A 27,819-nucleotide genomic window follows, 5' to 3' on the forward strand; every position below is an offset into this window, starting at 1 on the left:
TTGGTGAACGGGCAGTGCTCACAGCACTGCAGCTCTGGGAAAGCCAGGTCTCAGGGAACACTCAGAACTGGATTTGCCTAACACACAAGAACGTGGACACCACAGTGCAACAGATGTGAGGCATCAATACTTCCATCTCCAAAAGGAATTTAAAATTAAGGGATGAACATACCCCTGACTCCCTACCTGTGTAACTTACTCAGGTGATGGGCAATAATATTTTTTTGCTTAACAACTGTTCCCCTATAATTTTATTTTCCTATGCAAAGATCTTACCTAATTAGGCCATAAACTCAAGAGAACCAGCCTGCTGCTTGTGTGTTTTTGCAAGTAATCAGAAAAAAGCGGCAGCAGCAGCAAACACCACATGGATAGAGTGAACATTAAGAACAGTAACCAAAGTCAGCCTATTATGGCCAATCTTGAAAGCTGGCAGAGAGAAGCCCTATAGAAGCCTGCAGATATAGGATCATGCCTAAATTAGATCCTTTCCAGCTCAGAAAGCCAGGCTGCACTTAATGACTGCCTAACTAGCCATGGAAAGGACTTGGAATTCTCCCCTCCCTGTCTCTCTTCCACTAGCACTGTGTAGCTGTATAATTTTCTTATAAAGAAGATAACCATCAGTAGTTCCTAGCTGGGAAGTTTGAGCTATTAATGTCACTCAGCAGGGGGAGGCAGCTGGGGCACACAGTTGTGCCAGGTGAACCAATGGGGTGAACTTATGCCAGTTAAATGCCACAACATGAGCTCCTTCCAGCGCTTCCCTTAGGCCCAGTTAGTTAACTTGAACATGAATGTTTGCAAAGTAATGCATATTTATTTCTCTAATTCAAAACTGCTGCAAAAAGCAGGTTTGAGACCCTTCTTTTTTGGCTTCCTTTTCTGCATGGAAGGAGTATAAACATTTTCTTTCTTAAGGGTTCTTTGAAACAGGCTTTAAAGAGAGGCAAGGAGCTTTTTACTGCTTTGGCGTATTTTATCCTCTTTGCTTATATTCCACTCTCCTAGCAGCCTGTCATATTCAGAAGTAGAAAACACTCACACCAAGAGTTACAGTGGATTCAGTGAGCCTTGAGTGCCTACACCTGATGAAAAAACTTCCCTAGCTCCTAAGCAGCAGTTTTGGTGGCTCTGGGCATTATTTATGTGAAAAGAAGCCATTGCTAAAATGTCAGATGCGTAAACCTGCAACAGGCTTTGTCTTGGGTCCTCCTAATCTCTGCAAGCTTTGTGTATTTCCGAAGCTAATCCTGAAACATATAAGTAAAGCTATATATTCACAATGATTTACAATTAATTGGGAAGTTATTTTCCTATGCATTTGAAGAGAAACAAATCCTGTCAGCTTCAATTAAGAGACACAAACTACTGTCTAAAGAACAGTAGGGAATTAACAAAATCTAACATGCTCGCTTTCTTGGAAACAAAACTGCACAAGCTTTCCTTCTGAAAAAACCTCAAACTATCCTTTATTGCAGGAAGAAGTCTTTTCACTGACACTGAGTACCACAATAAATGAGACAGAACACTGAGCACTTATTCTGATTCTAGCCAGCAGATGCTTTGGTGTCGTTTTTCAGCACCTGAACTGAGCTCACAGACTCCTTCAGGTAAGTTGCCCTGTGCAAACCAAGGAGTTGAGGCTGATGAACACTCCACTTGGTGATTTTATAGGAGACCTGCTGTGCAGGTTTTTAACCACTAGATACTAGGTCTTTGGGGGAAATAAAAAAACTTTAAAAGCCCAATTTAAATTCAGCTGCAGGAGGTAGCTTTTAACTGCACTTCGGATCAATAGAGAAGCAACCTAACACTTGCACTTGGTTACTAGGCAGGGCTTGTACTTTTCCAGACTGCTTTTCCTATGTTGCCTTTTCCTTATTTGCTCACTAAGTCTGGATTCTCCACAATTTAAGTGCAGAACAAAGCATTCATATCACTAGAGCGCGTACTAAATCATGTACCTGTGCCACAGATGTTGGTACCTTATCAGCAGCAACACGTTCAGTAAGTAATCCCAACATTTATAAAGTATTAGAAAATATTAAAAATAGCAATCCAAATAAATATAGTCTGTTCTGAAGTGATAGGTGTATACAAGCACTTAAAGGGTCTCAAGTAGCATTCCATTTCATTTCCCAGCTTTAAATTAAAAGCAGGCCAAAAGGTAAACAGGCATTACAAAAGCTCCATCAAGAACATTTTCAATCCAAAACTTGCTCTTGTAGCCCTCTTGTGTTCAGCTGGATTAACAGCTATTACAGCCACAGCATCCTTCCTTATCTCCCCAAAATCACAGCTCTGCATGCCTTAACCACACTGCCAGTCAGTTCTTTGCCCTGTACACCTTCACTCAGTTTCTTTCATGGTTTTCCTCTTTCCATCCTGGTTGTAAAACTAAAACCCATCAGGCTCCTGTGCTTGCAGGCAACCCATGCTCCTGAAACAGCAGAGTGCTCAGTTGGTGTATTCATACCATAAAACAGGGAACCACTGCTTTGCAGTAGGACCAAAGCACCCCTTATTGCCTGTGAGCATGCTGATATTCCCAGCATTTCTTCTCCATAAAAGGACTGTAATGAACACAATTTACAGCCTTGTTTCTCTCTTTCAGTTAATGCCTGTGAGTTCAAGTTTTAAATAGAGTGTCCCACAAACACCATCTAGACATGTGCAATTCTCTACCCTTGCAGAAATCACCCTGACATTCTCCAAACTCGACTATTGACAGTTCTGTTTATTCCACACCTTCCTTGTCAATCACCAAGTTATGGCTGCTCTACTCTGGGTGCCTAATGGGATGGAGCCATGTAACTGAGGATAAGGAAATGGGTTGTTTCCTAAACCACACTCACCTTCCATGTCTGCTGCCTCAGCCATCCTTCATTCAACTACTGCAAGACAGATCAGGAGGCTCGGGTGAGCAGGGCAGTTGTGCTTCAAGAGCTGCTTTCGCCTGTCTCAGGGAGCCAAACTCCACCATGGATGTGCTGCTGTGGAGGAAACCCGGAGAAGGAGCCGTATACTATAGAAGAAAGACAGAGAAATGAATGAGAACAGAGAAAAGGTCAAGGACAGCACTAGAACTGACAGCCAGCCATGGCTTAGCAGCAATGCCATCGAGAACAGGCAAGAAGTGCCCACTCTTGATCAGCTGCACAGGTGCACTTGAGCTCATGAAAATTTAAAGAGTTTTGACAAATTACACATGTAGATTTTGAGAGCAGCTGAAAACAGGCTTCAGAAAGAAGATAGGTAACTGAGAACAGCTGAAAACAGGCTTCAGATATTCAGTACAGATAGTGCAAGGCATAGTATCTTCTTTACTTGAAAGACAGCTAGAGTAGCGAAGCTAGGAGCAAGTTAAACTCTAATGTGTATTTATAAAAAAGGTAAAGAGGACAAAACCATGTACCTCCACATCCCATAATATCTTTGTGATACAAAGCAATTTAGGAATTAATGTGCCAAATTTTCTGCAGACAAGCCAGTCAATCCCACCAAATACATCAAGAGTAAGTAAAAAAATGTGGTTCTACTTCTTTGTGTGACCAGATTATACTTTGGTCAGAGACCCTGGGTACAAATGTGAGACAGATAGCAGGTAGTTGCAGCAACTCAGAGCTGCTGATATGCTGGGGGGAAAAGGGTCATGCATAGAAGCAAAAAGCAAAATTTCTAATGACCCTGTATATTTCACTTAATGATTTTTAATTTTATGAAAACAAATCCAGAGATTTTATTACTGATATTATTTTGAAACTTCAATTGCCAGATAATAAAACAAGCAATGCTGTCTTTGAATCTGTTCAGCAATTAGCTTTTGCATATTAAAAGCTGAGCAAACTACACAGCTACCTAGAGCCCATGCCCTTACATCTTCCAAAGGGACAAGAAGCTTTATAGGATCACTTGATAGCAGTCACTTCAGAGATCCTTGATCCTTGCCTTTGTGAATGAGAGGCAGAAAAAGCCTTCAAAGGCCACATTGAAACTCCCTGTAAGATGGTTAGTTGATGACAAAACCAGTTTTTAAATGTTAGGCTGGTAGAAATTCATCATTTTCTGTAGTGTTTGATCATGGCATTTCACAGTTAGTCAGGTCATTCAGCACTGAGGACTTGGTCAACAGAGATAAAAAACCTTTGAGAGCTTTCCTTCTGAACTCTGTTCTAGTGAATCTGATCAACATAAAAATCTGTCCCTTTCCTCCATCTGGTGTACTCTAAATCTCCTCAATGAGTAAAGTCAACACTACAGGTACTAAGACCTGGCACAGCTATCTGAAACATAAATGAAGTTTTCAGTATCAGGAATTTGAGAAGTGATCAACTGTGCATTCTCAGAAAACCAATACATCTATTATTGTGCTTTCACTACAAGGACACCATTTGCAACTCTTCAGCATCTTCAACTTTAACTAGAGTTCATATGCCATATTCAAAACATATAATGGTCTACATAGACATCTAAATAGGCTTCTCTGACTACAGATCAGCAACAGTTTCATTTTTTTCAATCAGTTTTTGTTGTAACTAGAAAACACTGGAATTTGCCTTGGGAACTGTGAGAAGTTTAAGCAGTTCAAAATGTTAGAAAAAAACAAAAAAAAAAAAGAAATTATTATATACCACACGGGCTCTTCAGCCTTCATTCAAAGGTGGCAAGTTTGTCAAACGCTTCCAGATTCCCCCTCTGGCTCCCAAATATCCCAAGGAAGCAGTGAGCCACACAACATAGTGATCAACCAACACTCAGACATTCCAAGTGTTCCAAAGCCAGCCAGTGCTGTATTTGAGCCTGTGAAGACTGTGAGCAGCTGTGAGGGATAAGGATGCTTTCCAGTTTATCTGCATCCTTTCCCTGTGAGAAAGTATAATGAAACAAGTGCAACCACAGCTTGTGTAGCTGCAGGCTGTGTGCTCTGTATAGATTATATTGTAGGCTGTGCTCACCCCATCCAGCAAAATTAGCATTTCTCTGGCACCTCAGACAGGACCAAGGCATCTCAGGAAAAGAACCTTTGCAGAGCTCTGAAGGGCAGCCAGATGAACCAGAGATGTCTGTATGAGCTGGCAAGCAGAACACAGGATAGGGTTACACATCCCTAACTGGGATCACACAGCAGTTGCTTGTCTCAGCTCACTGGTTCATTGTGGGCCTTTGACCTGCTGCAGCTCATTCAGTTCCAGTACAACACACCCAACAAGCTCTCCCAGGAACCTACAATTTGTACGTGGGGCACGTAAAGAAAGAGCCAGAGCACAAAATGGAGATTGTGCTTTCACAGCATGGAAAAAAACATGGATCATCCAAATAGACTAAGTGAATATCAAGAAATATTTTATTGTACATGTAATCAAAGTTTAAAAAACAGACAAGGAGGAGCAAAGGACAGGTTTATCTAGATTCTCTTAACTATGTAGGGTACAGAAATACAACTAGGAACAAATTAGCACATATTAGTACCCTTTGCTCCCCTTCCCTGCCCCAATGGAAGAGGTTACACAAGCAAGATTTGTAATGCTTCAAATCAAGGCTTCTCAATAATTGCACACTTGAGCTGACATAGCTAAGTATGTTCAGTTTGATGAGAGAATGAGTGCCTTCAATTTAGTTGTTTATAAACAAAACTACTCTCTCTTTAGTGGTTTGTGAGCATTACTCATTCAACACCAAGAGTATACTTAAAAGACTAAAGATTTAGTGGCCAAAATTGTCATTATAACTGAACTGACACAATCTTTAAGTATTTCAATTATAGAAAATAGATTCCTTAGGCAGTAGAGAATATATTATCTAGTGGCAAAAACATAATGTAAAGAAGCAGAGGAAGTATTCACAGGGAAGGGAGTGTGGAGCTCCGTGCTGAGCAGGGGCACACTGAATAATCAGAACTAAAAAAGCTGAGTTCTGGAGTGCTAACTGCAAAGGAGTCACACCTCAGCATCTTGGTAAATCCTGGACTGAAGGCAAGACAAGTTTTGGAATCCCCACAAAAGATGGTTTTATTTATTCTTCAGTGGCCCAATAAGGCCAGCAAATAAAAACTCTTCACAAAACTTCCAGAGAAGGCCCATGGAAAAGCAGACAAAGTAACAGTAACTATCATATTCTGTATTCTAATGCCCTTTGGAGACTATCAGATTTTTGGCTTAAAAGGCAAGTGAATAATGATGTATTAATGATCTTAAACTATTTCAGCCTACAGCATGGTCCAATGCAGATTATTAGTGTCAAGTTACACACTAGGGCTTGAATTCACTAACACTCATAGCACCACTTGATTGTTGCTCTAAATAAAGACAGTCTAACCCTCAACTCTTCTGCCAGAAAGAGCAGATTACCTTTGATAATTGTGTAACACCACCTATTCCAGGCCAGCTGACCTACCCTTTTTTGTCCTCACATATATTGCATCTGTTTTCAGATAAATCTTAACAGCTCCAAGCTTAAACTCTGTGGCATCACCTTAGCTTCCAAAGTTACAAAATAAATTCTCATTTAGAGTATTCAAATGTAGGAGATTCATTCAACTGACAAACCAGTTTACTGACAGTATCTCTCACTAGTTATTTCCTTTATGTGCCAACTGCACAGTCATAAAAGTCTCACAGCTCTTCTTCATACTTCTCAGCTTTGAAACAGGAAAGGATCAATATAGATATATCAGAATTAACACTCCTAGGTGCAGGGAAAAAAGCAGCTGTTCTGTACCTCAGTAATTATTGCTCAGTATTTACCTGTTTTAAGCAACATCAAGACAATATTCAAATTTATGCTGTACTTTAGCAGAGACAGGTTCCCTAACATTAAAGAACATCAGCCTTTCCACAGAAAAAAAATCTCTAAAATTTGGCTGGCCATCTTTTCTTAACCATTCTTTGTAACAAGGCAGGTTTGTTAAGGTTTCCATTCTAACAACATTATAGTTGTCAGAGTACATGGCTCATACCTGTGGCCAGTCTTTAGAGTAGGTCGGCTGCACGTTTTCATAACTACAGAAGTTTATCAGCTATGCTAAAACACGACATAAAAAGCCCAGGATTGTTTGCAGACTCACCAGCTACCTACACAGAACAGCTGTTCCACAAAAGTGATTTCACTAACAATTGAACTTGAAGACAAACACTACAAGAAAGCCAATAAAAGATCTTGTGTGATCAAAGGTTCTCTTACTATCTCATCTGAAAGAAGCTACCTTCCACTTTAAGCTATCTCCCCCTTCCATAGGAATAACCAACATACCTTTTGGAGGCAACTTACTGCTCAAAAAACATTTCAACAGAACTGCTTTTTGGACAAGAGAATAAGTTATTTAACTATTTGCACAAATTGAATTTACTACACTCATTTTAATCTGGTAATGTTTGAGCTACAAGGTATCTGTACAAGATATATCAGCAGAGATAGCACATTGTTAACACTACGTATGTAAACTGAGAGACAACAGGTCCTTCCACCCAGGTGTCATATTGCAGATAAACCGTTTATGTCAGTCCCAGAGGCTGCGGAACCACACTCAGCACCACGGAGATTCCCGGGGAGCCCAACAGAAAAACTGTGCTCTACAAGGGTGACTGTCCATCCTGGAACAGCAGCAGGAGGAGAATCAAGCAACCAGTGTTTGCAGTAATATTCTTGAGGAGGGTTCCATTCATTCGGTGCATATTGCTGTACATAAGGTGCATAAACCTGCCATGGAGGAGATCAGCGGGAAGAGAATCCAGTGGCAAGGCTGCAACCAACTACTGGCGTCATGTCCCAGATCTGGAAGAGAATTGTGGAGAATTACACAGCATTAGTGTCAGACTCACAGGTCTAGAAGCAAACACGGATATCCCTAGACACCAGGTAACAACTCCTTTTTGACCTATGCTTGAGGAAAATCTCACAGAGTTACACCAGCATTGCAAACCAAAAGCCAAATTTGGGGTTGAAGAGTCTTCTTGAACTTCTGTGTAGGTCTGTTTTAAGAAGTGCTATGCAGTTTGTCACAAACATGCTTAGAGGCAAACAAGAACAGGATGGCACAGTTTCAGTTCTGACATGTATGGTGAATGTAGAGCCCAGGCACAAGAAGATTCCATATCAGTCTGGATTCCATATCAGTCTGAGCTCCATGTCACTGTCTCCTAACAAGGGCTTTCAGAGGCCATGTTCCAAGCCATGGAGCTCAGAGCAAAGCAACCTGCACATTTCCTCAGGCTTGTGTCTTTAACGCTGCTGGCAAATTCTCCTGCTGCCCATGCCTGCTGTGTTTGTTTGGAGACACAACAGCTGCACTCCATACACTGGAAATACAAGTCATTTTCTCATTCAGCTGCAGAAGAACAGGTTAGCAAACACAATTCCTTCTTCACACAATAGATAGCTTTTAGCAATAATTGTCAGAAAGAAAGGAAGAATATACAAAAATTATCTTCTCTATTATATGTCCCTTAGAAATGCAGGAAAGAGATGGAGCAATACCTTCACAATCCGGTCGCTCCCACAAGTCACCATTAGCCCTCTGGAGATGTCCATGGACATGTGTGAAATGTTGTGTTTGCCTTCATGAAAAGTTGCCAGGGAAGTACGGCTGCACAAGAACAATTGAAATGAAGCCAGACATCAGATGAAGCTTCATGCCATCATTATAGCATTGCAAAATAAACTTTAAAAAATTACGTTGCTCAAGTATGAATAAATCTATTCCAAGAGCTGCAGTGCCATATTAAAGGAGACAGAATTAAATTAGCAAGTCATGCTAAGGCACTGCTTGTGGAGTTGTACAGGTGTGACATTTCTTGGCCTTCTGCAGCATGACTGTTAATAATACTAGAGCAGAAGTGGGACACTGAATTAGCAAATATCTCTACTCCTGGTTAATAAAGTCAAGTTCATTTTTCCCCTGCTGGCTACAGAAGCCAACCAGGGCACACCATCCTACTTTTCCAAAAAATCCAACCCCAAGCAAAAGTCCCAACAATGAAAAACCCAATAACACAACAAAAACCCCAAACACACCCAAAATTTTCACATCTCATTACTCTGTTCATACCAAGAGAAAAGGGGTTCCTTCATTTCTAAGACAAGTTTAATGATGTTTAACCTGATTTGCTTGCATGGCAAAAATAATGCTGAGCTCTGAAGAATATTCCCAAAGTTTTAAAAAGTGCACATGAACTAATGCATGTACATCCTGGCAGTTGGAATGCATTGCCTGGCACCCACTTAGTAATGTTAAGTGCAATCAATAGCTTTTAACTAAACTGAAATGTTGAGACAAATATATCTCAAGTCTAGACCTGGGCTCCTGGAAAAGAAGAACTAAAAAAAGGATAAAAATATTGTAACTCCACATCTGATCCAAAAGCACTTGCAGAGGCAGATGGGGGGATCTCTGCCATCACAGTGCTTTCAGTGCCCAAGGCCTAACAGCAGAGCATCAGCTCAGTGTGTTCTGTAGCACTGTGTGTGGATGTGGAGCAAGCCCAAGGGTTTCTGCGCACCAGCAGTATTGCTACAGTTTATTACTCCCTAATACTCACTCTTCATCCTTGATCGACTCGAAACAGGAGTCACAGACACGGACCTGGAACTCAAATCCCATGATCGGATAGCTCGACCGTTTGCTGCTGCACTTGCCACACACTGCTTGCCCACATTTTCTGCAATGATGCTTCATGGAGGAAGAAGAAAATAAACAAGTCACTATACTCCGTCACTCGACCACCGTATCAAGTGTCTATTGCACAACAAAAACAACAAAGCTTCTGTTTTGCAACCTGTTAGAAAGCAACCTGCTAGGAAACACCCTGTTTCTTCAACTAAAGACCAACGTCTCTGGAGTTGTGAACAGTCATTTTTGAAAATTAACATATTTATCCCCATACTCTGTGTATATCCTCTTCTCCAGCAACCTCCTTCTGGGAGAAGGGGAAAAAGAGGCTTGAACAAGCAATCCAGTTAAAAACATTCTGGTGCAGCAAGAACAGGGCCATTGGTATTTCACTGGAGTGAGCATCTACAGTCTCTGCTATGGGGCACTGTTTGCCATTTTACATGACAATTGAGGATTAGCTGTCCATAGTTCTAAAGCATGAGAACATTCAGAGAAATCTAACAGAACACTCCTAGCACAGCCTGCTTTGACCTGTGGCAGAAGTTTGATACAACACTTTCACGGAATTTGGAAATGTCTTAGCAGTGCTTAGAAGCTGTATCTTCTCAATATACCTCACTTCAAAGCAGCAAAAATACCAAAGATAAAAAGATCTACCAGCCTTAGTGGTCTTCTGTTTACATTTTGCTCAAGTACTGAAGTACAGCTAAGCACTGAAACCAGCCATCTCACCTGTCTCAACCCTATTGTCTTTGTGTCCCACATTTGCTTTATATTCCAGAAGAAAGGTTGTTCACACTTCTGACAGGAATCACTTTCTAGCCACTGAGGAGCCTACAAAAGAGGAGGAGATGTAAGCAATCAGAATTGTTTTCCTTCACACAACAGTCAAGGAAGTTTAAGAACCCAAAGTAAAGTCTTACTTGGAAAGATGCCCTGGTTCAGTTCTGGACATTACAACAATAAATTGCCTAGAGCATAGTACAAAGGAAGTTTAGCACAAAAACCTCAAACCCAAGAATGCAGTTATTGGTTACCTACACACCTCCTACACTTTTTAAGCTTATAGGAATATATTCTGTTACTGCCTTAATAAGAAAACTCATTCAAATATCCAAGTTACTAAACCACTGCAGGCATTCAAAGACTGTTGCTCTGGTTGTCTAGATGGCTTTTAAGGACCAGTGTAGTCCAAACTGCAGAAGCCATGAAGCAGTAATCCCCTTTAAGAAAGGGGGTGTCCAGAAGTAAATTCTGTGAGTAATTATATTTTCTACTTTCATGGGACTGCAGTTTGAAATAATTAGGAATTCATCTACATTTTCCATCCCGGCCCCATCTTTGTTAAGCATCCCTTCTCCCACCCACGCACTTTTCCTGCTGTAAATGGTCTAAGCCAAATGAAAATAGAGCTTTTACACATTTCAGCTTTCTGAGATACTTAAACTGAACATCCATGTAAGAGATAGAAAGAGAGGCACAATATTTTTAGTATATGGATTTGAATTTGAACATGGATATTCTATACAACTTTATACATCTCATGAGGGAGTCTCCCTGAAATTTGACAGGAGGAAAGCTGGAACAACTAAACATTTTTTCTTTTCAATTCACATACATTGCTGACAGTAAGAAAACAAGAGCATTCTCACTTGCACCACCATGGATATGAACTGATGCAGAAAGAAAGTGTATGGCTGGGTCAATTGCTTTGTACTGAGATCTTTAAAAAAAATGTTGCCTGAGGACTGAACCTCTGCAGTCTGAACTGCATCTCAAAATCTGCCTCTCACGTCTTTACTTGCTTTGACACAAGTTGAGAATTTATTTCAAGACTATTGAAGCACAGTCCTTTGGATTCTTTACCACAAGAGTCTGACCATTTTAGATTGTTCCAGAAGCAAAGGCCACAGCCATTCCAGTGAACCTGTTGTCTCTTTGAGATAAAACTCTAAGCAGTCCCAAGCATCTCCTGCCCTTTTCCTCTCCTGGGAACCCATTTACTACAATGCAGCATGAACAGCCATTAGAACAAGAACAGGTTTTAATAATATCATTCAGGTTTAGTGTCAGACAACGTGAGGAAAACAGCCTGAAGAACTGACTAAGGAAAGTCACATTAGTCTCTGAAAAGGGAAAAAAGAAAAAAATCTTTGATGTATGAGATGAACTTACCTCCTCTCGGCTGATATCCATGTTCCACACAGCAATTCCCCCATCAGCTGAACAAGACACCAGCTGCCGTGTCAGCTGGATGTAGCAGATAGCCTGCACCTTGTCACTGCGAACAAAGCACACACTAGTTACCCACAAGTATTTAAACAAAGCTTGGTTTCTCAGCAAACCCTGATTTATACTTGTAAATAAAGCTACTGAGGAAGCTCCAAACTGATTTTCAGTTTGCTAAGTTCACTAAGTAGAGCTCTGAGGATGAGTGAACAGGTGCTGTCACCTGAGCACCACCCTAGCATCAGGATGTTGTTGAGAATGTTCTTACAGGCCTGACCAGAATACCAGAGGTACAGTTCCATGTTAACATTTGCTGGCAATAAGCCCTGATGGTGAAATGAGTGTCAACTGACTCAGAGTGCATGTGCAAATACTCTTCTGTGTTGGCAAGGAGAGCCACTTATCAAAACAGAAACAATTGGATAAATAAAGATAAATATTTGTTTCAAGATGAAAATAAGCAGCAGACAGAGGTTCCACTTTTACTAAAAAAATCACAGTAAGTCAGGCTGTAGCTAAAAAGCAAAGTATGCATTCACCAAAAAGACAATTTAATCATAAAGAAAGTAATGTCAAAACAAAAGTTTGCCCTAAGAGTAGTATCAAACTGCTTTGCAACATCTAAATTGAATTAAAAAGTCATTTTGCTTCTCAGAATAACTTACTTTCCAATTCAGAAGGAAGAAAACCTAACTCTTACAAATATTCACCAAGACACATGAGGCAGCAGTAACAGCAGTATGAAGTCCTTCAGTCACTGACTTCAGTCACTTTTTTGTAACCAAGGCTCTATTATTAATTCTTTAGCCATAAAACTAAACTCTCAAGAGTTCTAGAGCTAAGGCTATCAGTCTTGATCAAAGGTGGATAAAGGCATCTATGGAATTAGACAAGAAGAAAACACGCTATACAAATATCTTTAAATATAAACAAGATCTCTACTACCAGTGCATTCTGGTACCAGTGCATTCTACCATAAGTAGAATATATCTTCAGTGGTGAACTGCCTGCCAGACTGAATTAGAGCCCTACATTTAAAAATGGCAGCTAGTGTTGGGTCTCTAAAAATTAAGAGTTGATTGTTACAGAAAACTACCTCAACTTCAGAAGAGGGGAAACATGACACTTTCTGAAGCTGAGACTACCCCTGTAATTTAGCCAATCAGTTATCACTGATAGAAAGACGGAGAGAACAGGAACATATTGAAGCTTATTTTATATGTGTACATGAACATGCTTATACATAAAGGTTCTAGCCCTCCTCTCACAGGTACAGTGCAGTATTTACAATACAGACACATGCAATTTTTACATAAAGGCCAAACCAGATGATTTAGGATTTTTACCTACATCCTTCTGTGAACTACTTCTGTGCTACTTCTAAACCATGGTAATAAGAATGTATTAAACATGAAGAATGCTTTATCAGTAAGGCTCTCCTAGTACTGATTATCCTTCTTTCCCTTCAAAGTACTCAGGGTTCTGCAAAGAGTCATTTTCTCCTTTCTTCACAATGATTCAAATATCTTGCCACGCTAGGACTGCGTGTTCATGAGAGGACGTGTATGAAAAATGAGACTCCATTACATACTGATGTCCCTGGAGCAGCAGTGTTCGCCCCTTCCTTCCACCAATATCCCACATGATAATGCTGTGGTCAGAGGCACCTGAGAAGAGCAGCCGCTGGACAGGATCCCACCACAGGGAAGTAATACTCCCTAGGAAAGAACATTCTGCAGTTAGATGTAAGGGACCGACTCCCCAGTGCAGTGATGCCCTCCTAAAGTGAAACCTGGGGTACTGCCTTACTCCAGTAACATATTGAAAGCCTTAAAGCAAAGGAAGCATCAACAGCAAAGTGCAGTCCTGACAGAGGGGTGAGAAGTACTGGACAACAGAACAGATGTCCCTAAGACAGATACAGCATAAGCCAGAAAGTCTGAGTTCTGCCCGTTGTATTTAGGTAGGTGATTTCAAGAGTTGCCAGGCTGCTACGCTAGCTTTGGAAGATAGAAGTACTAACACTTGCCAAGCAGAAACCAGTATCTAAAACACAGTGAGGTACTTGGTCAGTGGTTGCAGCACAGCTTGCAGTGTTCTCAGCTAAAGCAACTCCCTCACATAAGCATTTACAACCTTAAAATAGCTGGACTAAGAAACAAAGTGAGAACTTCACTCCTCTTAGCAAATCTGCCACTACTCACTAAATTACAAAACCAGATTTCAGAAGTGCAACTGTGAATTAGGGATAGAAAGAAATCTGACAGTAGCAGCCTTATACTAAACCCATACCCATGGTAAGGTGGCCAGTAGACTAAAGCAGTAATTTTGTTACTCATGCCACCGACAGTTGTGAAGTTGGGACATTTCATTCCCTTGCAGAGATCCTTCCCTTTAAAGAATCCTTCCATTGCTCAATTGCTACCAAAAGCCTTGTTAGTCTGAAACCAAGATGACAAATGGTAATTAGAGCCCAAATCAGTTCTTTCCAAAGCTCTGAAGCAAGCAATTTTTTTGCCTCCTTTAGGGCTATGCTGTTTTCAGACTGACCCATTTGGAAACAGCATGTGCACCAAAAAGCCATGAACTTTGAGTATTATCTCAGCATTACACAGAGCAGACTGCTATACATGGTGAATTCTAGAAGCTGAGAACAAACTCTGAAACCATTTAAACTGCAAAGCAGCTGCTTCTTGCTTATGAAGTCACACTGAGCAAGAGCTAGAAAGCAAACAAGATGAAATCAGACTTTTAAAGTCTGTTAAACACAACTGCACTCAAAGAAGAATCAGATGCCATTTAAGTTTAGACTTACTAGGTCTTAAGAATATTACACAAATGTAGTGGAGAAAAAAAAGTTATGCATAATGTGATTTGCTTTAAAAAAAAGTTTAAATAACTAGCACTATACCACCTGAAGAAAAATCTGTTTCTGCCCCTGAAATAATCTTTAATGCTAGCTCAATTCTTGTTTTAAGGATCACAGTCCCCATATTGAAATATAGGAGGCAAAGATGGTAGATGTGTGGACAGCACTGCTATGTTGGTGCTTGGAAGCCCATCACAGCTCAAGAGACAGAACACACACTACAAGAAAGTTCCACACAGACATACTGCTTTCAGACTAACTGTAACATCTACCAAGAAGTTGCATTTGAACACAAACCAAAAGCACAGAGAGGCAAAGAAGTCTCTAGGGCCAAAAGAATTACTTTGTTCTAAACTGACACAATCTGAAATTCTCCTTGAAAGCAGAAGAGACATTTATCACTTGAAAATCTCAGCTTGCCTCCTGCATTCAAAACCAGCTGTATAATTTTACAGTCATCTGTAAATCAGGAATATACCCAGCTTTAAAAAAGCCTACTCTATACTTCCAGCTGTTAAACAAGGCAGTTTTTCAGCGAGTCAGAGACTCATGACCCAGTAGTTCATCCCTACCCACATGCAAACTGTCAGCTGACTTGAAAGTTGCAAGTACCACATGGGAAAAGGCATTGTCTTGTTTATTTTACTCAGCATATTATTAAGTTACACATTATTCTTTGATTTGCATTCTTGCCTTACTCATTGCAACAGACAGTGGCTCTGTATCATGTTATGGACCACCTGATTCTTCATTTGATATAAGGACTTCAGCTGTACTGTAGAGGATGAGACATTTGCCTTAGATTAGGCAGTTTCTCTCCAGTGTTGAGACTAAAGCTTTTAGAGGTGGCCATCTAGTGGATAACTTGTGTTTAATTGAATGCATATGTTTATTTTTATTTTTCATCTATAATAAAAATACCTGTAAGTATTTATAAGGCTAAGATTTCCCTTCAGTTAGAATGTGTTTGTTCTTTAACAGAAGTCAAGTACAGCTTTCAACAGCTTATGACAACCACTACCCTGGGCTGGTTTTTCATGCAGTATCTACCCTTAAGAGGCAGATATACAACTGAACAACTCACCCCAACTTACAAAGAGGTACCGTATCTGGGACAAGTGGCTTTAAGACAAAGAGTTACTTTACCTTCATGCCCTTTAAGGGTTGTGATAACTGAACAGGTATTCTGCTCCAGCTTCAGAAGAGTGATCTGTCCAGAATAATCACCAACAAAGGCATGCTGAGTTTCATGATCATATCTGAACACCAGTCAAGGAGAAGCTTCATTTGTTCAAAGAGTATTTTACATTACTGAAACAGTCAGCTATAAAGTAAAAAAATTGGAAAAGAACATTTTAATATGCCAAATAAATATTTACATAATTACTTTTAAAGTGTTTGGAGACTGTAATAAACTTTTTTTATTCCTTCCTTCTCATCACACTTCCCTGCACATGCAAGTAAAACTGTACAGAAAATAAGGGAGAAGAGTTTTAGAAAGCCACTGGAGAAAGCCATGAGATAATCCATGCCCTAGTTTAAGGCAAGACAAGTAGCTTCAGGCCATTTCTAGCAGCTATTTACAGAACACACTCATGCTTGTCTACAAGATGCTAAAACTCATCAGGCTACTTGTTGAAGTGCAGAGCTCTCTGCAACCATTAGGAGCACCTCAATGGACACCAGCCTGCATTCAGTCTTACCTAGTATCTTCTCCAATAAACCCTTTGTTTTCTAGCATGTTGATATCACCAGGAGAGGAAAACAAGATACAAGAATGCTGACCCTCCACAACGAGGTCACCTTGCAGTGCAAGTATACTCCCAATGTTCTGGTTTAGAAGATTTTTGTTATTCAGAATATAAGCAAGAGCTATGAAAGACCCATGTAGCTAACACCACATAACCCAAGAGCTGTGTATAAACTTAGGTATCTTCCTTGAACCACACAAAACCACAAGCAGCAGCTAGAAAAGTAGCCTCTGGTATCCAACAGAGGCTAACTTTAAGACAGTCTACCAAAAAGCCCACCAGCCTAAGTGAAAATGCACAGGCTCTGCCATCTGATGACATTCCAAAATCTCTTAAGCCTTTAGGATCGTGAGATAAACAATTTGCTTTCAACAAATCCTCTAACTCCCTGAACATATGATCCTTTCTCTATCCTGAAGTTCAGGCTTGCCATATCCCCACTAATCCAGTAAAGAATAGTCAGTCTGCTGTATTTTTCAGAAGCTTACACATAGGATCATTAACAAACAATGTTCTAAGGAACCTCCTGATAGGGAGGCCAAACACCTAGTACACACACCAGCAAGCTGGTTCTTCCAAACACAAATCCAAAGGCAGATAATGGATTTTCAAATGTCAAGCTATTAAATGGAAATTTATTTTTATATTGATACAAAAGGTCATATTCTTTTCTCCATTTTAATAATAAACTGCCATTATTTGCAATAGCATTAGCTATAGAAGCCACTGAATTCAGAGAGGCTCAGACTGTTCACCAGACTGCTGTGAGCTGATCTCCAACACACACACCAGCTTTAACCTATTCTGCGCTGCATTTGGCTGAAGTGAGTCACACATGGAATGTTTTGTGGGACACAACTCCGCTGGATTCTACAAAGGAGCAGCAGTACAACAGTACAAACCTGACAGTTCTTCAGCCAGTATGGCAGGGTCTGCACAGATGGGAGGCCTCAGAAGGACAGACATGCAGCTGGCAACTGAGTTTTCCTCCCAGCTTCTTACCAGGACACAAGTATACAGCCCACAGAGGGCTTCATGTTTTCAAGAGATATTGACCTGTTTTAGTTTTTCAATCTTGCTATTTCTAAAACATTATTGCCATCAAACCTCATACAGCAACTAATACCTTTAATTACTGTCTGGCCACATCTAAGCTGCCACCATTAACAAGTGCTAAAAAAATAATTTTAGTTTAGTTTGCTTTCAAAAGCTTTGATATGTGAACTACTTTTCAAGCTACTGGGTTTGTAAGTCTTTTACACAGGGTAAAGAATGTCCTGAAGTACTTACAGCTGAATAGATAGAGTGTCTAAGCTGTAAATGCTGCAGTTAAACATAGTTTGCAGAAAGCAAATTGTACACAGACAAAATACTATTGGTGAATGAAGTTTCAATATACCTGGTAGCCTAAAGATAGAAAATATTAACTTGAGAAATGACAGAAAAATTAAAACAGTCCAAGTGTTTCATTATGTTTTATGCTCTAGAAGGACTCAAAGGCACACTGGCATCTGTTGAACAACGTGAAGTGCCCAGGAAGTCTACAGGCCAGGCTACAGATATTGTCACTGCCACAAGATGCTACAGACAGACACCTCAGAATTAGGAACTAGTACAGACTGGGATTTCTGCAGCTCAAGGTCTCTTCTGCTATCTAATAACCACTAACAGAAATAAAAGTATTAAACTTCTAATGAGAATAAGGGTTAGCAGACTTGCAAGAGATGTCTCTTTAGTTTTTATACATGAAAAGATGGGAACAAATTGATGTGAAGAAACAAACTACTCTTCCATTTTCAGGGTAGTAATCATTTTTTAAAGGATACTGTAGACATGAGGCCCAAGAGGTGAAGTAATGTCTCCCCAGCATGCTTCCACTCCTGGTGCACATCCAGCTGATACACTTGTCATGACCTGTGCTGATAAGCCACTCTGATGCCAGGCAGAAAGTAATAGCAGATACTCGATTCTGGTGAGCTGTGAGAAGAAAAAGATTCTGGCTATTTTCCCCCAGAAATCAAAGTGCTGTGTACTTCCATTCTAATTCAGACAGACAGAGGTTGAAGATGATATCTAGGCAATGTCCCAGGGAGATCTTTCACCATTATATAATACTTCCATTTTGGCTGAATGAAAAGGTTCCCATAGTTCTGTTTAGGATTTGCTTTCTGAATAGCTTGAGTGAACCAAACCCATCACTCAGCTGATGTAAGCCTTCCCCCCAGAGAGAGAAGCTAAGTTCAGCCCAGATACCCAAGGTTAAGGAACAGGGAAACCCTCAGCTTCCTCTAGTTAGCTCAGGACTTCTGCGGAGTAATGCAACACATCTGAAAACTTGAATTGCTTTACTAAATGCATCTGTTCATAACCCAGGAGTGCTATGCTCACATTCATAATTCCAAGCACCTGAAAGGCTATCTAGTCCATGGCATTCAAACTGCTTCCTGTGGCAGCAACCAAATCCCACCCAGCTTTGTTGAGAATGCTGCCACTAAGCAAGAAGTTACACATGCTTTAGAAAGAAGCCTCCCCCATCCCCCAAGATGCAAGTACTTCCCTTGACTAAATTGTCAAATCATCTCCCTTAGGACAAAGGGAGGTTTTGTTGCTTTAACAAGGTCTTTTTCTCCCAAGCAAGAACATTGCTTCTATCGGTGTCAGGGAGCCACAAGACAAACTGCACTTTGTTTTGCTACATCATCTGCAGTCTTTAAGAGCTTCCTTCAGGCCTTCCATAGTCCAATTTTAGCCAACAATTGAGTTTTGTATTTCTCTGAAGCATGTGTACAGACAAATGTTGAAATTAGTATATCTATAAATATTAGAACAATCCCACAAACTCTGTTTCCCACATATTGGAAAAATTAGCTCTTTTTCCTCCCTGTTGCTCTTCTAGGATGACAAAGAAGGTATGGACTCCTACCCTGAGCTAGGAGTAACCAAGCCTGTTGATTACAAGAAGTAAGGAGAGAAACTGCTAATGCCAAAATCACCATTAGAGCAACACTCATGTAGTACAACTACTCCAGCTGAAAAGCAGAATCCAAGCTCACTAGTTCTGGCTCATTACATTGCAGGCTAATGATGTAGTGAACTTGATGATAATGACTATAACTTGGACTCACCTGTCTGACAGAACATTTTTCTTATGGCAGTTATCCCCAAACTAAGTGACAACTGTAAGGTCAGTCAGAGTTAAAGCATATCTGGATTTGATTCATGTGTGACTGTGTTCAGTTTCCCAAACATTGTAGATACCTTCCCTTTACACAAATGTTAGTGTAGATAGTGGTTAACTGTTTACCTGGATAGGTCTTCACAAAGTTCATCTTATTAAAGTCCTCAGAAATATGAAACTCCTAAAAACAAAGTGAAATTGTTAGAAGATACCATAGTGGCATAAAGCAACACTGATACCCAAAAAGAAGCAGCAACCTCAGATGAAAAATTTGCATAGCAGCACTATATCCCACAAAAAACAGGCAGCTTCTGAGGCTAGAACAACGCACACTGAAATAACAACTGTAAATTAAGGTTTTAAGTGAACTGAACTTTCAACAGGGAACATCCTTTCAGAATTGAGTTTACTGAAGGGAGATTATAGGGAGAGATAAGATCTCATTTTTCCCCAACACGAGCAAACAAAACTGTATCTTGTAGTACTTAGGATCTGCACGTTCGTGACTTCACAACAGGCAGGTTTAAGTGACATGGTTCTCTATTTGACCCATTAGACTTAATGAAATTTTAGAAGTCTCAACATAAATTTCCAGTAGTTATCACTAGAATTCTATGTAGTTCTTTGTAGGCTATTCATAGTAGTTATCTGTAGAATCACTCTTTATCATGTGGTACCCTGGCCCTTTATGGGGCAGTTATTATTTTGACCTTATTTTCATACAGAAAGGAAACCATTAAAGCATCTGAGAGTCACAAGATTCCCCTCCTTTACCAAGGTGGGAAGAATAAAACCCAGTTTCTGTTCTGCCAAGTGTATGCTCTCCAAGATTGGGACAGCAATTACAGCAATATATACAAAGAGAGAATAAAGAATTCCCAGCAAGAAAAGAGATTAACTCAGCCTCTTAAAATTTTAGAGCTAGTATTAAAATTTCTACATTATAAAAAGATCTGCAGCAAGCAAATCCAGAGATGTACGTAGGCAGGATGCAGACAGATCCATACTCCTGCCAGGGGCAAACCAACAGCAGTTCACAACTCCTGTCAGAGCACCACCATGGCACTCTGCCCAGCTTACTGTACTGCCCTCAAAACAACTGCTTGGCCAAGTGTAATTGTTTGGGTCCACTGCTGCACTAATGGCTCAAGGGCTTCTTAAGGCTACCTGGCTCACATCTAACCAGAAGAACCTTTGCTTTGCAGCCCTCCCACATATGTCTCAGCTGAACTGCCAAGAAGCTCAGCCATTTAGCAGTAGCCGCATTCCAAAATGAATGGAAAGAAAACAGACTATCAGCTGCCAGCAACACATGGGCAATCTGAGCAATTCTAACCTACATTCAGCAGAAAAGTCACAACAACTTACCATGATAGCTCCATTATCCTGGCCAACAAATATCCGTCTGCTGTCATGATGATAAGCCATGGCAGAACATGGGGCTGTCAAAAATAGCAAGTATATTACAGTATTTAAATAGAGGTATTAGGATACACATGACTTTAATAAAAGTAAATTCTTTCACTCAGGACAAAAACTGTTTAAGTAGTTGGATAGAAACTAGTCTGCCTAGCTAACATTCCTTGGAATGACAGTTCAATTACCACGTGTGAAGCTGAGGACAGGAACATGACTACTGTAACTCAGATATACCAACAGGAACCATGTGCAAATGTGATTTCCTGCCACAAGGTGCAACTCAGAAAGAGGACTTTTACACAGGCTGAAAGCTGAGCTAACAGCAACAGCTGGTGACACTTAAGAACTTGAGCTCACTAAAATTATCTCAAATGCAGCCCTGAAAGACAAAAATGCACACTTTGGAAAGCTGAGAGTATTCTTACATCTCAACTTTGAGCTAGTGGTTAAGAAAAGCTCTCTTAATTGGCAGATAAGTTATTTGCCATCATTTGAGGCACTTCCAGCTGCAGATCCACAGTGATTCACCTGGTGAAGGATGTGATTCTGACAGAACACTGTCACAGATGTCATCCACCATGCAGCTAGTTTTAAATCAAACTCTGAGCTAGATTTGCTGCAAAGCTCCCAAAATCAAGATCATTGAGGGAATCCAGCCCTTGGGGAAATGAGAAGAAGGTATTCCTACACACAGCACAGCTATAAAACCCATACTATGCCTGACCACCACTTAGCACATCCATATTGTACTTACATGCCATGGTGTGATAGATGCTGGGCCAGTACTGCCCACTGTCTCTCTTCAGCCATACTCGGATTGTCCTGTGTCACCGGGAAGAGCAGGGAGAAGCCAGCTGTAAGTGCATCATCCCCTACATCTGAACCACTTCATTATTTAGGGATCAGCTCCACTCCCCTTAGCTTTTGTGCTACTCAAATATAACAGAGGAACCACGCAACAGAAATGACAGCACTCAAATATTGTTTAATATGACAAGAATACTGGCACTAAGAATAGGCACCCTTGGATTTGGAAAAGTTTTCTTCATAACTATTTATACAGGGAGTTTCAGTAAGTATGAAATGGAAATACTATTTCAGCTCACCTCAGAAATTGCTACAAATTGCATCCCTTTACTTCCTTCTTGGCTCTGGTTGATATAAATCAGAATCAAACTGCAGAAACTTTCTATCTTTGGAAGAGCAAATCACAGTTTGTTTACAGCAGATCAAGTGTCTGATAATTCTAGACCAGCACGTTACTGACATCTCCATCCCAAAATATGAAGGATCTATAGAGGACAGCATATCTAACTCAGTATTATTTCCTCCAAGCCATGCCTCTAATCCTTCATGTAGGAATGCAAAGGATAACATTAGTTGCTGTTGGTTTGCACTGCTTCTCTGCCCTAAATATGATCAGGATTGATAAGCCAGTCAAATGTTAACTGAAAAGCTGACAAGACGGATTGGACAGCATGCTAAGATTCTTTATAAAATTGTCTTTAGTTTGCAACCTTCCAGACTCATCTCTTGGAAGGAAAGGATAAGTGGTCTTGTGAACATTTAGCATTATACTACTCTGATGACTGTCAAATCCTGGGAGGAGGGTGTAAGAATATCAGCAAGGAAGTGGGAAGCTATTGTCAATTAAAAGCATCCCCACAACAGACACATTGTATAGACTCTAATCAAGAAGTTAAGAGCACACATGTAGACAGTGTTAAGTCCTCTTCAAATTTAATCTCCAAACCATTGTTTACCTTTTTGTTACTGTTTAAATCCAACTTCCTCATTCCTAAATGATCTGTAAACATGTGTACCTGGAAACACTGTCAAGAGGCTTCACTGAGATGTGCTGTTCTATTTCCTGTTAAAAGTTCTAGTATTCAGAATAAAAGTTCTAGTATTCAGAATTCTCTAGAAAAATACTAGGGGACTGATTAGTTAAACACCATGTAGGACCAACAGTAAAAGATTTAACAAAAAGAGCACAGGAGACCAGTGTCTTGCACCACAACCAGAATGTTCTAGAATTTTTACTGCTCAAGATACAACAGTAGCATTCTAATATTGTAATTCAAGATTTCAAGACTTTTCTTTAAAAGACCACTCAAAAATAAAGAAGATAATGCCCACTCCTAATGTACTACTTTTTGCAAACTTGAAAGCAATACAGGTGAGCATACACAGCCCCAAAACAATGATTTTCAGCTTTTAAATCAAGTTACTTTTTTACCAATTTAGGGGCATATGTACATTAGTCTAGTAATTATTAGCCACTAAATATTATGCATTAAGACTCTCTCAAAAGCTATCTTTCCTCTTTAGAATAATCAACAGCCTACCTTATGTCAGTGAGTCACCACCTTCAGAAATGCAGTTGCTATTTCTTGGTAACACAGAATATGGGAAAAACAATATTTTCAAGTTCTTCTAATGGTGCCAACCTAATAGCACAGGTTAGCACCTGTGCACCTTTATCAGCTTTTAAACTTGGTTTTTAAAGAAGCTCCATCATACTCAAACTGTTCTGAACATCTCAGATGTGGCTTCCACCTTTATTAATTCAACTCTTCACTTCTAGGCAGTCATGTAATTATCTTTTACTTTTAAAAATTACATGGTAAGTTATCATGGTGATCAAAATCATGCATTGCTGACTTCTCAAAAGCAGACTTAGCTTCCTCTCAGTATTGTGGTTAATTGTACTGAACTAGAATAAAGGAAGCATTAGTTTTTTCTAAGAAATTATTTAATGGGAGTATAACTTCTGTGTTGATCATCAATGGTACAGTCCCTCAGTGAAGCCGAGAGCCTAAGCAAATAGCTGCAAAATTAACTTCTGAAAGCTTCTTATTTTGGTTTAAGTAAGATTTAGACTCTGCTCACTTCATACTTGCAAAGATAAGCTGTCAGACAGCTTTATATCTAATTATATAAAGCTCTGACTGAGCAAAATTTGAAGAGATAATTTCACAGTAGTCAGCAAGTGACCTCTGCCAAAATGCCACTTCTCCCTGATTCACCCTCCAACAGACCTGTTTTTGTGATGCATCTTCTTATGTTGGGACCAATTAGTAAAATACTAGTTCTTAAAGGACTAGAGGAGTCCTCCAGTAATGTTGCTCCCACAATCTCCTTCAACCACCCAATTGCTTTGTTATGACAACTACCTTTAGCACTTTCCTTAAACCTTGGTCTTTAATGAAGAATTCTGTGCTCAGTACCTAAGAAGAACCGGCTACCACTCACTTCTTCTCCTTAAGCATTCCACCGGGTTGTTTGAACAGGAGTCTCAGTAAGGACACAAAAATGCTGAAACTCATTAAGAAGCACCCAGAGATACATAGATACAGACTTTTAAATTCTAGACTCAGGCCTCTGAGAGTGGCAGGAGAAAGCAAAACATTTTAAAAAAGATTTTAAATTACCTCCAAACATCCCTAACATTCAGTACTGAACCAGAAGCTGCTTTCAGCTGGGCAGCATGCACATTTATAGAAGCACAATTCAAAGGGGTTTTGGCATGAATGAAATGGTTTTAATGAAGTATAAAGAAAGACACTTAAAAGCCATCTTCAAAAAACACTGACTGTGGCCTTACCAATTTCTAAGAGTTTTTATTGCTCTCAATCGCTGTTTCACTTACAGAGTGAGTAAGCACCCGACAGTGCTGGAGAAAAAACTTGGGGTTTGAGAGCAGACAATGCTGTGTTCCAGCAGTGTTTGTGCTCCTGCTACACCAGCTGCCCTCTGAAAGCCAACAGCACAGGCACCAGGGAGGGAGAATGATGAAAGACCAAGAGTCAAATCCAAGCCTGTTATAATACCAGCACTGCTGCAGGTTACTACACAGCTACACCCCTGTATCTTCCTAACTCTTTCAAGCCACCAACAACTGCTTTCCTACCCAAAATCTACCACTGGCAGTTGTTTTTCCTAGCAAGAACAGAATACTGCCTCTTTCTGGTAGTTTAAATCAAAAATATTTATACTGTTATCAACCTTGTTCCCAAAACAGCATTAGGAATCTGGTTTAATCCCAGTGCAATGGAAACTCAAAGACCCAGCTGATAGTTTTTATCAAATTTCTGCTAGAACTGAACCATGTTTTGACCAATATGTAAGTTTCATAAGAAAAATAAATAACAAAACCTAATACTGTACTTTAAGCAGCAGCATTGAAATGTGCAGTAACTCCAGAGCTCCTGCTTAGCCTGTAGTAAATAAAATACATTACTTTCATCTTGCATAGGGTCTTGTACACAGCTTATCATCCTTCAGCATTCCCAGCTGCAGCTGGGAAACACTCCTCTTGCCTTAGTTATTTGTCTGCTGAGGGACACACTGCAACAATTCCCAACATTGTCTTGCAGCCAGGGTCAGACAAGATGCCAACAGGGACACAGAGTTAATCACCCTTTCTAGATAAGTTCTGAGAAAGCTTCACAGATGGCAAGTGTCCTGCTGAAAAATCCAATTGCGAAAATTAACTCTTCATCTCCTGCAGGTATTCTTGTTTCTTTTTTCCTCTTTAAAACTTTTTAAAAAAAAATTGTAGAATTTTGTTGGCATTCACAGATCTACTACAAAATTTTCTGTATCCTCTGAAAAAATAAAACCATTGCTTTTCATTCTAGGAAACATAATTTAAAATAGGAAGAACTACAATGAATAGCTCTAATGAGAGAATAATCTACAACATTCCCAGAGAATATTTGTGCACCAATGTTTTCCTCACCACCCAACTTGTAAACACATTCCACTGACTGGTTATTACGAAATACTTGACAGCCTTAGCTGCATTAAGATGCAATAAAAAATACTTTAGCCCTGCTCTTAGTACACACAGCAAGCTCTTTTGCTCCTTGTACTCTGCACTTCGCTGCCAGGAGCATAAGCAGTTATGCAGCATTAACACCTACACCCCACTTGCAGAGAGCAAACAGGGGAGCACTGTTTGACAACACGTTGAACTGTAGGTGAAAGCTTTGATGTACTGTAGGAGGTATCCCAGATTAGAGGTAATACAGGTTTCTGAAAGTTCAAAGACTTGATTTCTCAAAGTAAGGTGGATGACACAAATCCAACCACAAGTCCACAAACTCCCTTGGAAATGACACACACCAAAGATGGGTGGTGGCCTCTCTCTCTCCTTGTACAGGTCTGTATCTGACATTAAAACTTGCCCAGATAAAGATGCAGCTCCATCCTTGGCTCTTATCAGCAGCCTAAGCATGCAGACTGCTTAATCTTCGGCATTAGACCTTGAGTTTAAATGCTGGCACTGCCCACAGGCAAGCCTCTGCAAGCCTGTACTATGAAACTCTGTGAGGGCTGAACCCTGATATGGAGTCTTAAAAATCATTATTTCGTCTTCTCTCCTTCAGGAAGCCCACCAAAGCAAACTGAACACAAACACAAACACACCTAAGTGACTGGAATGAAAGGAAGCTCCCCATTCCCATCTGAAAGCTGTTATCCAACATGTACTGCTCAAAGCCATCTCCATATTTCCTGTGGATGACAAAAACCAACTAGACAGCTGATCTGTTTGCACTTTTTGACCTAAAAATAAAGGCCACAAAACCCAGGTCAGATAACACTATTGCTAATTTTTCACACTCATACCCTCCTATTTCTCACAAGGTCAAACTTTTAAAACAAAAATTCATGCAAATATTAATGCAACTTTAGTTTTGAATGTTTTATAGTATAACAGTAAAATTATCCCTGCATCAAGCTACACCTCAAAGAATGCATTTTTGTACTTTTAAAAGTACATCTTTGCTTGAAATGGAGCCAGTGTTTCTTAAGAAGCACCTCCCATCCCTCTTCACATTTAAGCGTCATTCTGCACATAGCACAGGTGAAATTCCACCTCTCGCTATACACTGCAGATCCCTCACCACTTTCCTGGCCACAACCCTCTGTACTACCTGCTTCCTCATTTCCACTTTCCTTTCATCTGAGTAACTGTTTAGTGGCATTACGAGCTTCCGCGGCAGAGGAGCCAGTGCCAAGAAGCAGGGTTGCACTTTACAGAGACCTTCCCCTCCAAGCAGAAAGCGCCGTGCCCAGCAGCTCATCCCCCCTGTCCCCTCAGCCCTGCCAGCTCCCTCCCTGAGGGCTCCAGCCGGGGGGAAGCAGCTCTGGGACCGAGCCACCAGAACGGGCAGTTCCACCGGAGCAGCTGGGGAAGCTCCAGCTCTGCCGACGGGCAGGGGAGCCGTGACACACTGCGAGTGCCTCAGCCAGCGGAGCGGGAGGCCGCGGGAAGCACGCACTCCGCGCCCCCCGCTCTGCTCACGGCTCTCAGGACGCACTCCCGCGGGCCGAGCGGTGCCTTCCCGCGGCCCGCAGGGACGGCAGTGCACGGAGCTCGGCGGCTTCTCCGGCCGCGGGACAGCGCCCGCGCCGCGGGCCGAGCCAGTCCCCTCACAGCTGGCGGCACCCTCCTCCCCGGGACCGCGGGTTTCCTCTCGGCTGCGCGCTCGGAGTCCCTGCGCGCCCCCGGCAAAGGCACAGCGCACACACGGCTTCCCCCAGCAGCCCCGCTGCCCCGGCCCTGCCCGGCGGGGAGCGGGCCCCGGGTCACCTGTCCTCGCCGGCCGTGATGACGCCGTCCTCCTTGGGGATGAGGAGCGCGGCGCTCACGGCGTCCTGGTGCCCCTCGACCTTGCTGAGCAGGACGGGCCGGCGGCTCTGCGGCCGCGAGTGGATCTCGGCAGCCATGGCCCGTAACGCTGCGTGTAGCGGC

At 41.0% G+C, this 27,819-nt stretch overlaps 1 protein-coding gene across 2 annotated transcripts; it reads right to left on the reverse strand.

The window, feature by feature from the left end:
* Nucleotides 1-5,329: 5,329 nt before the first annotated feature.
* Nucleotides 5,330-27,819, reverse strand: WDFY1 (WD repeat and FYVE domain containing 1). Of its 2 annotated transcripts, XM_085587661.1 has the most exons (13): nt 27,658-27,819; nt 26,490-26,576; nt 21,811-21,878; nt 21,006-21,079; nt 19,764-19,818; nt 18,286-18,436; nt 15,855-15,967; nt 13,431-13,557; nt 11,786-11,891; nt 10,343-10,444; nt 9,537-9,667; nt 8,476-8,584; nt 5,330-7,773 (listed from the first exon to the last, which is right to left on the reverse strand). In XM_085587661.1, exons 1-13 carry the CDS (start codon nt 27,792-27,794, stop codon nt 7,714-7,716), a joined length of 1,320 nt encoding a protein of 439 aa, XP_085443787.1. In that variant the 5' UTR covers nt 27,795-27,819; the 3' UTR covers nt 5,330-7,713. The 2 variants fall into 2 exon arrangements, with proteins under 2 accessions (XP_085443787.1, XP_021409325.1); XM_021553650.4 differs by lacking the exon at nt 26,490-26,576.

The sequence above is a fragment of the Lonchura striata genome, chromosome 9 (assembly GCF_050655825.1).
Source record: "Lonchura striata isolate lonStrDom1 chromosome 9, ASM5065582v1, whole genome shotgun sequence".
NCBI classification, from domain to species: Eukaryota; Metazoa; Chordata; class Aves; order Passeriformes; family Estrildidae; genus Lonchura; species Lonchura striata.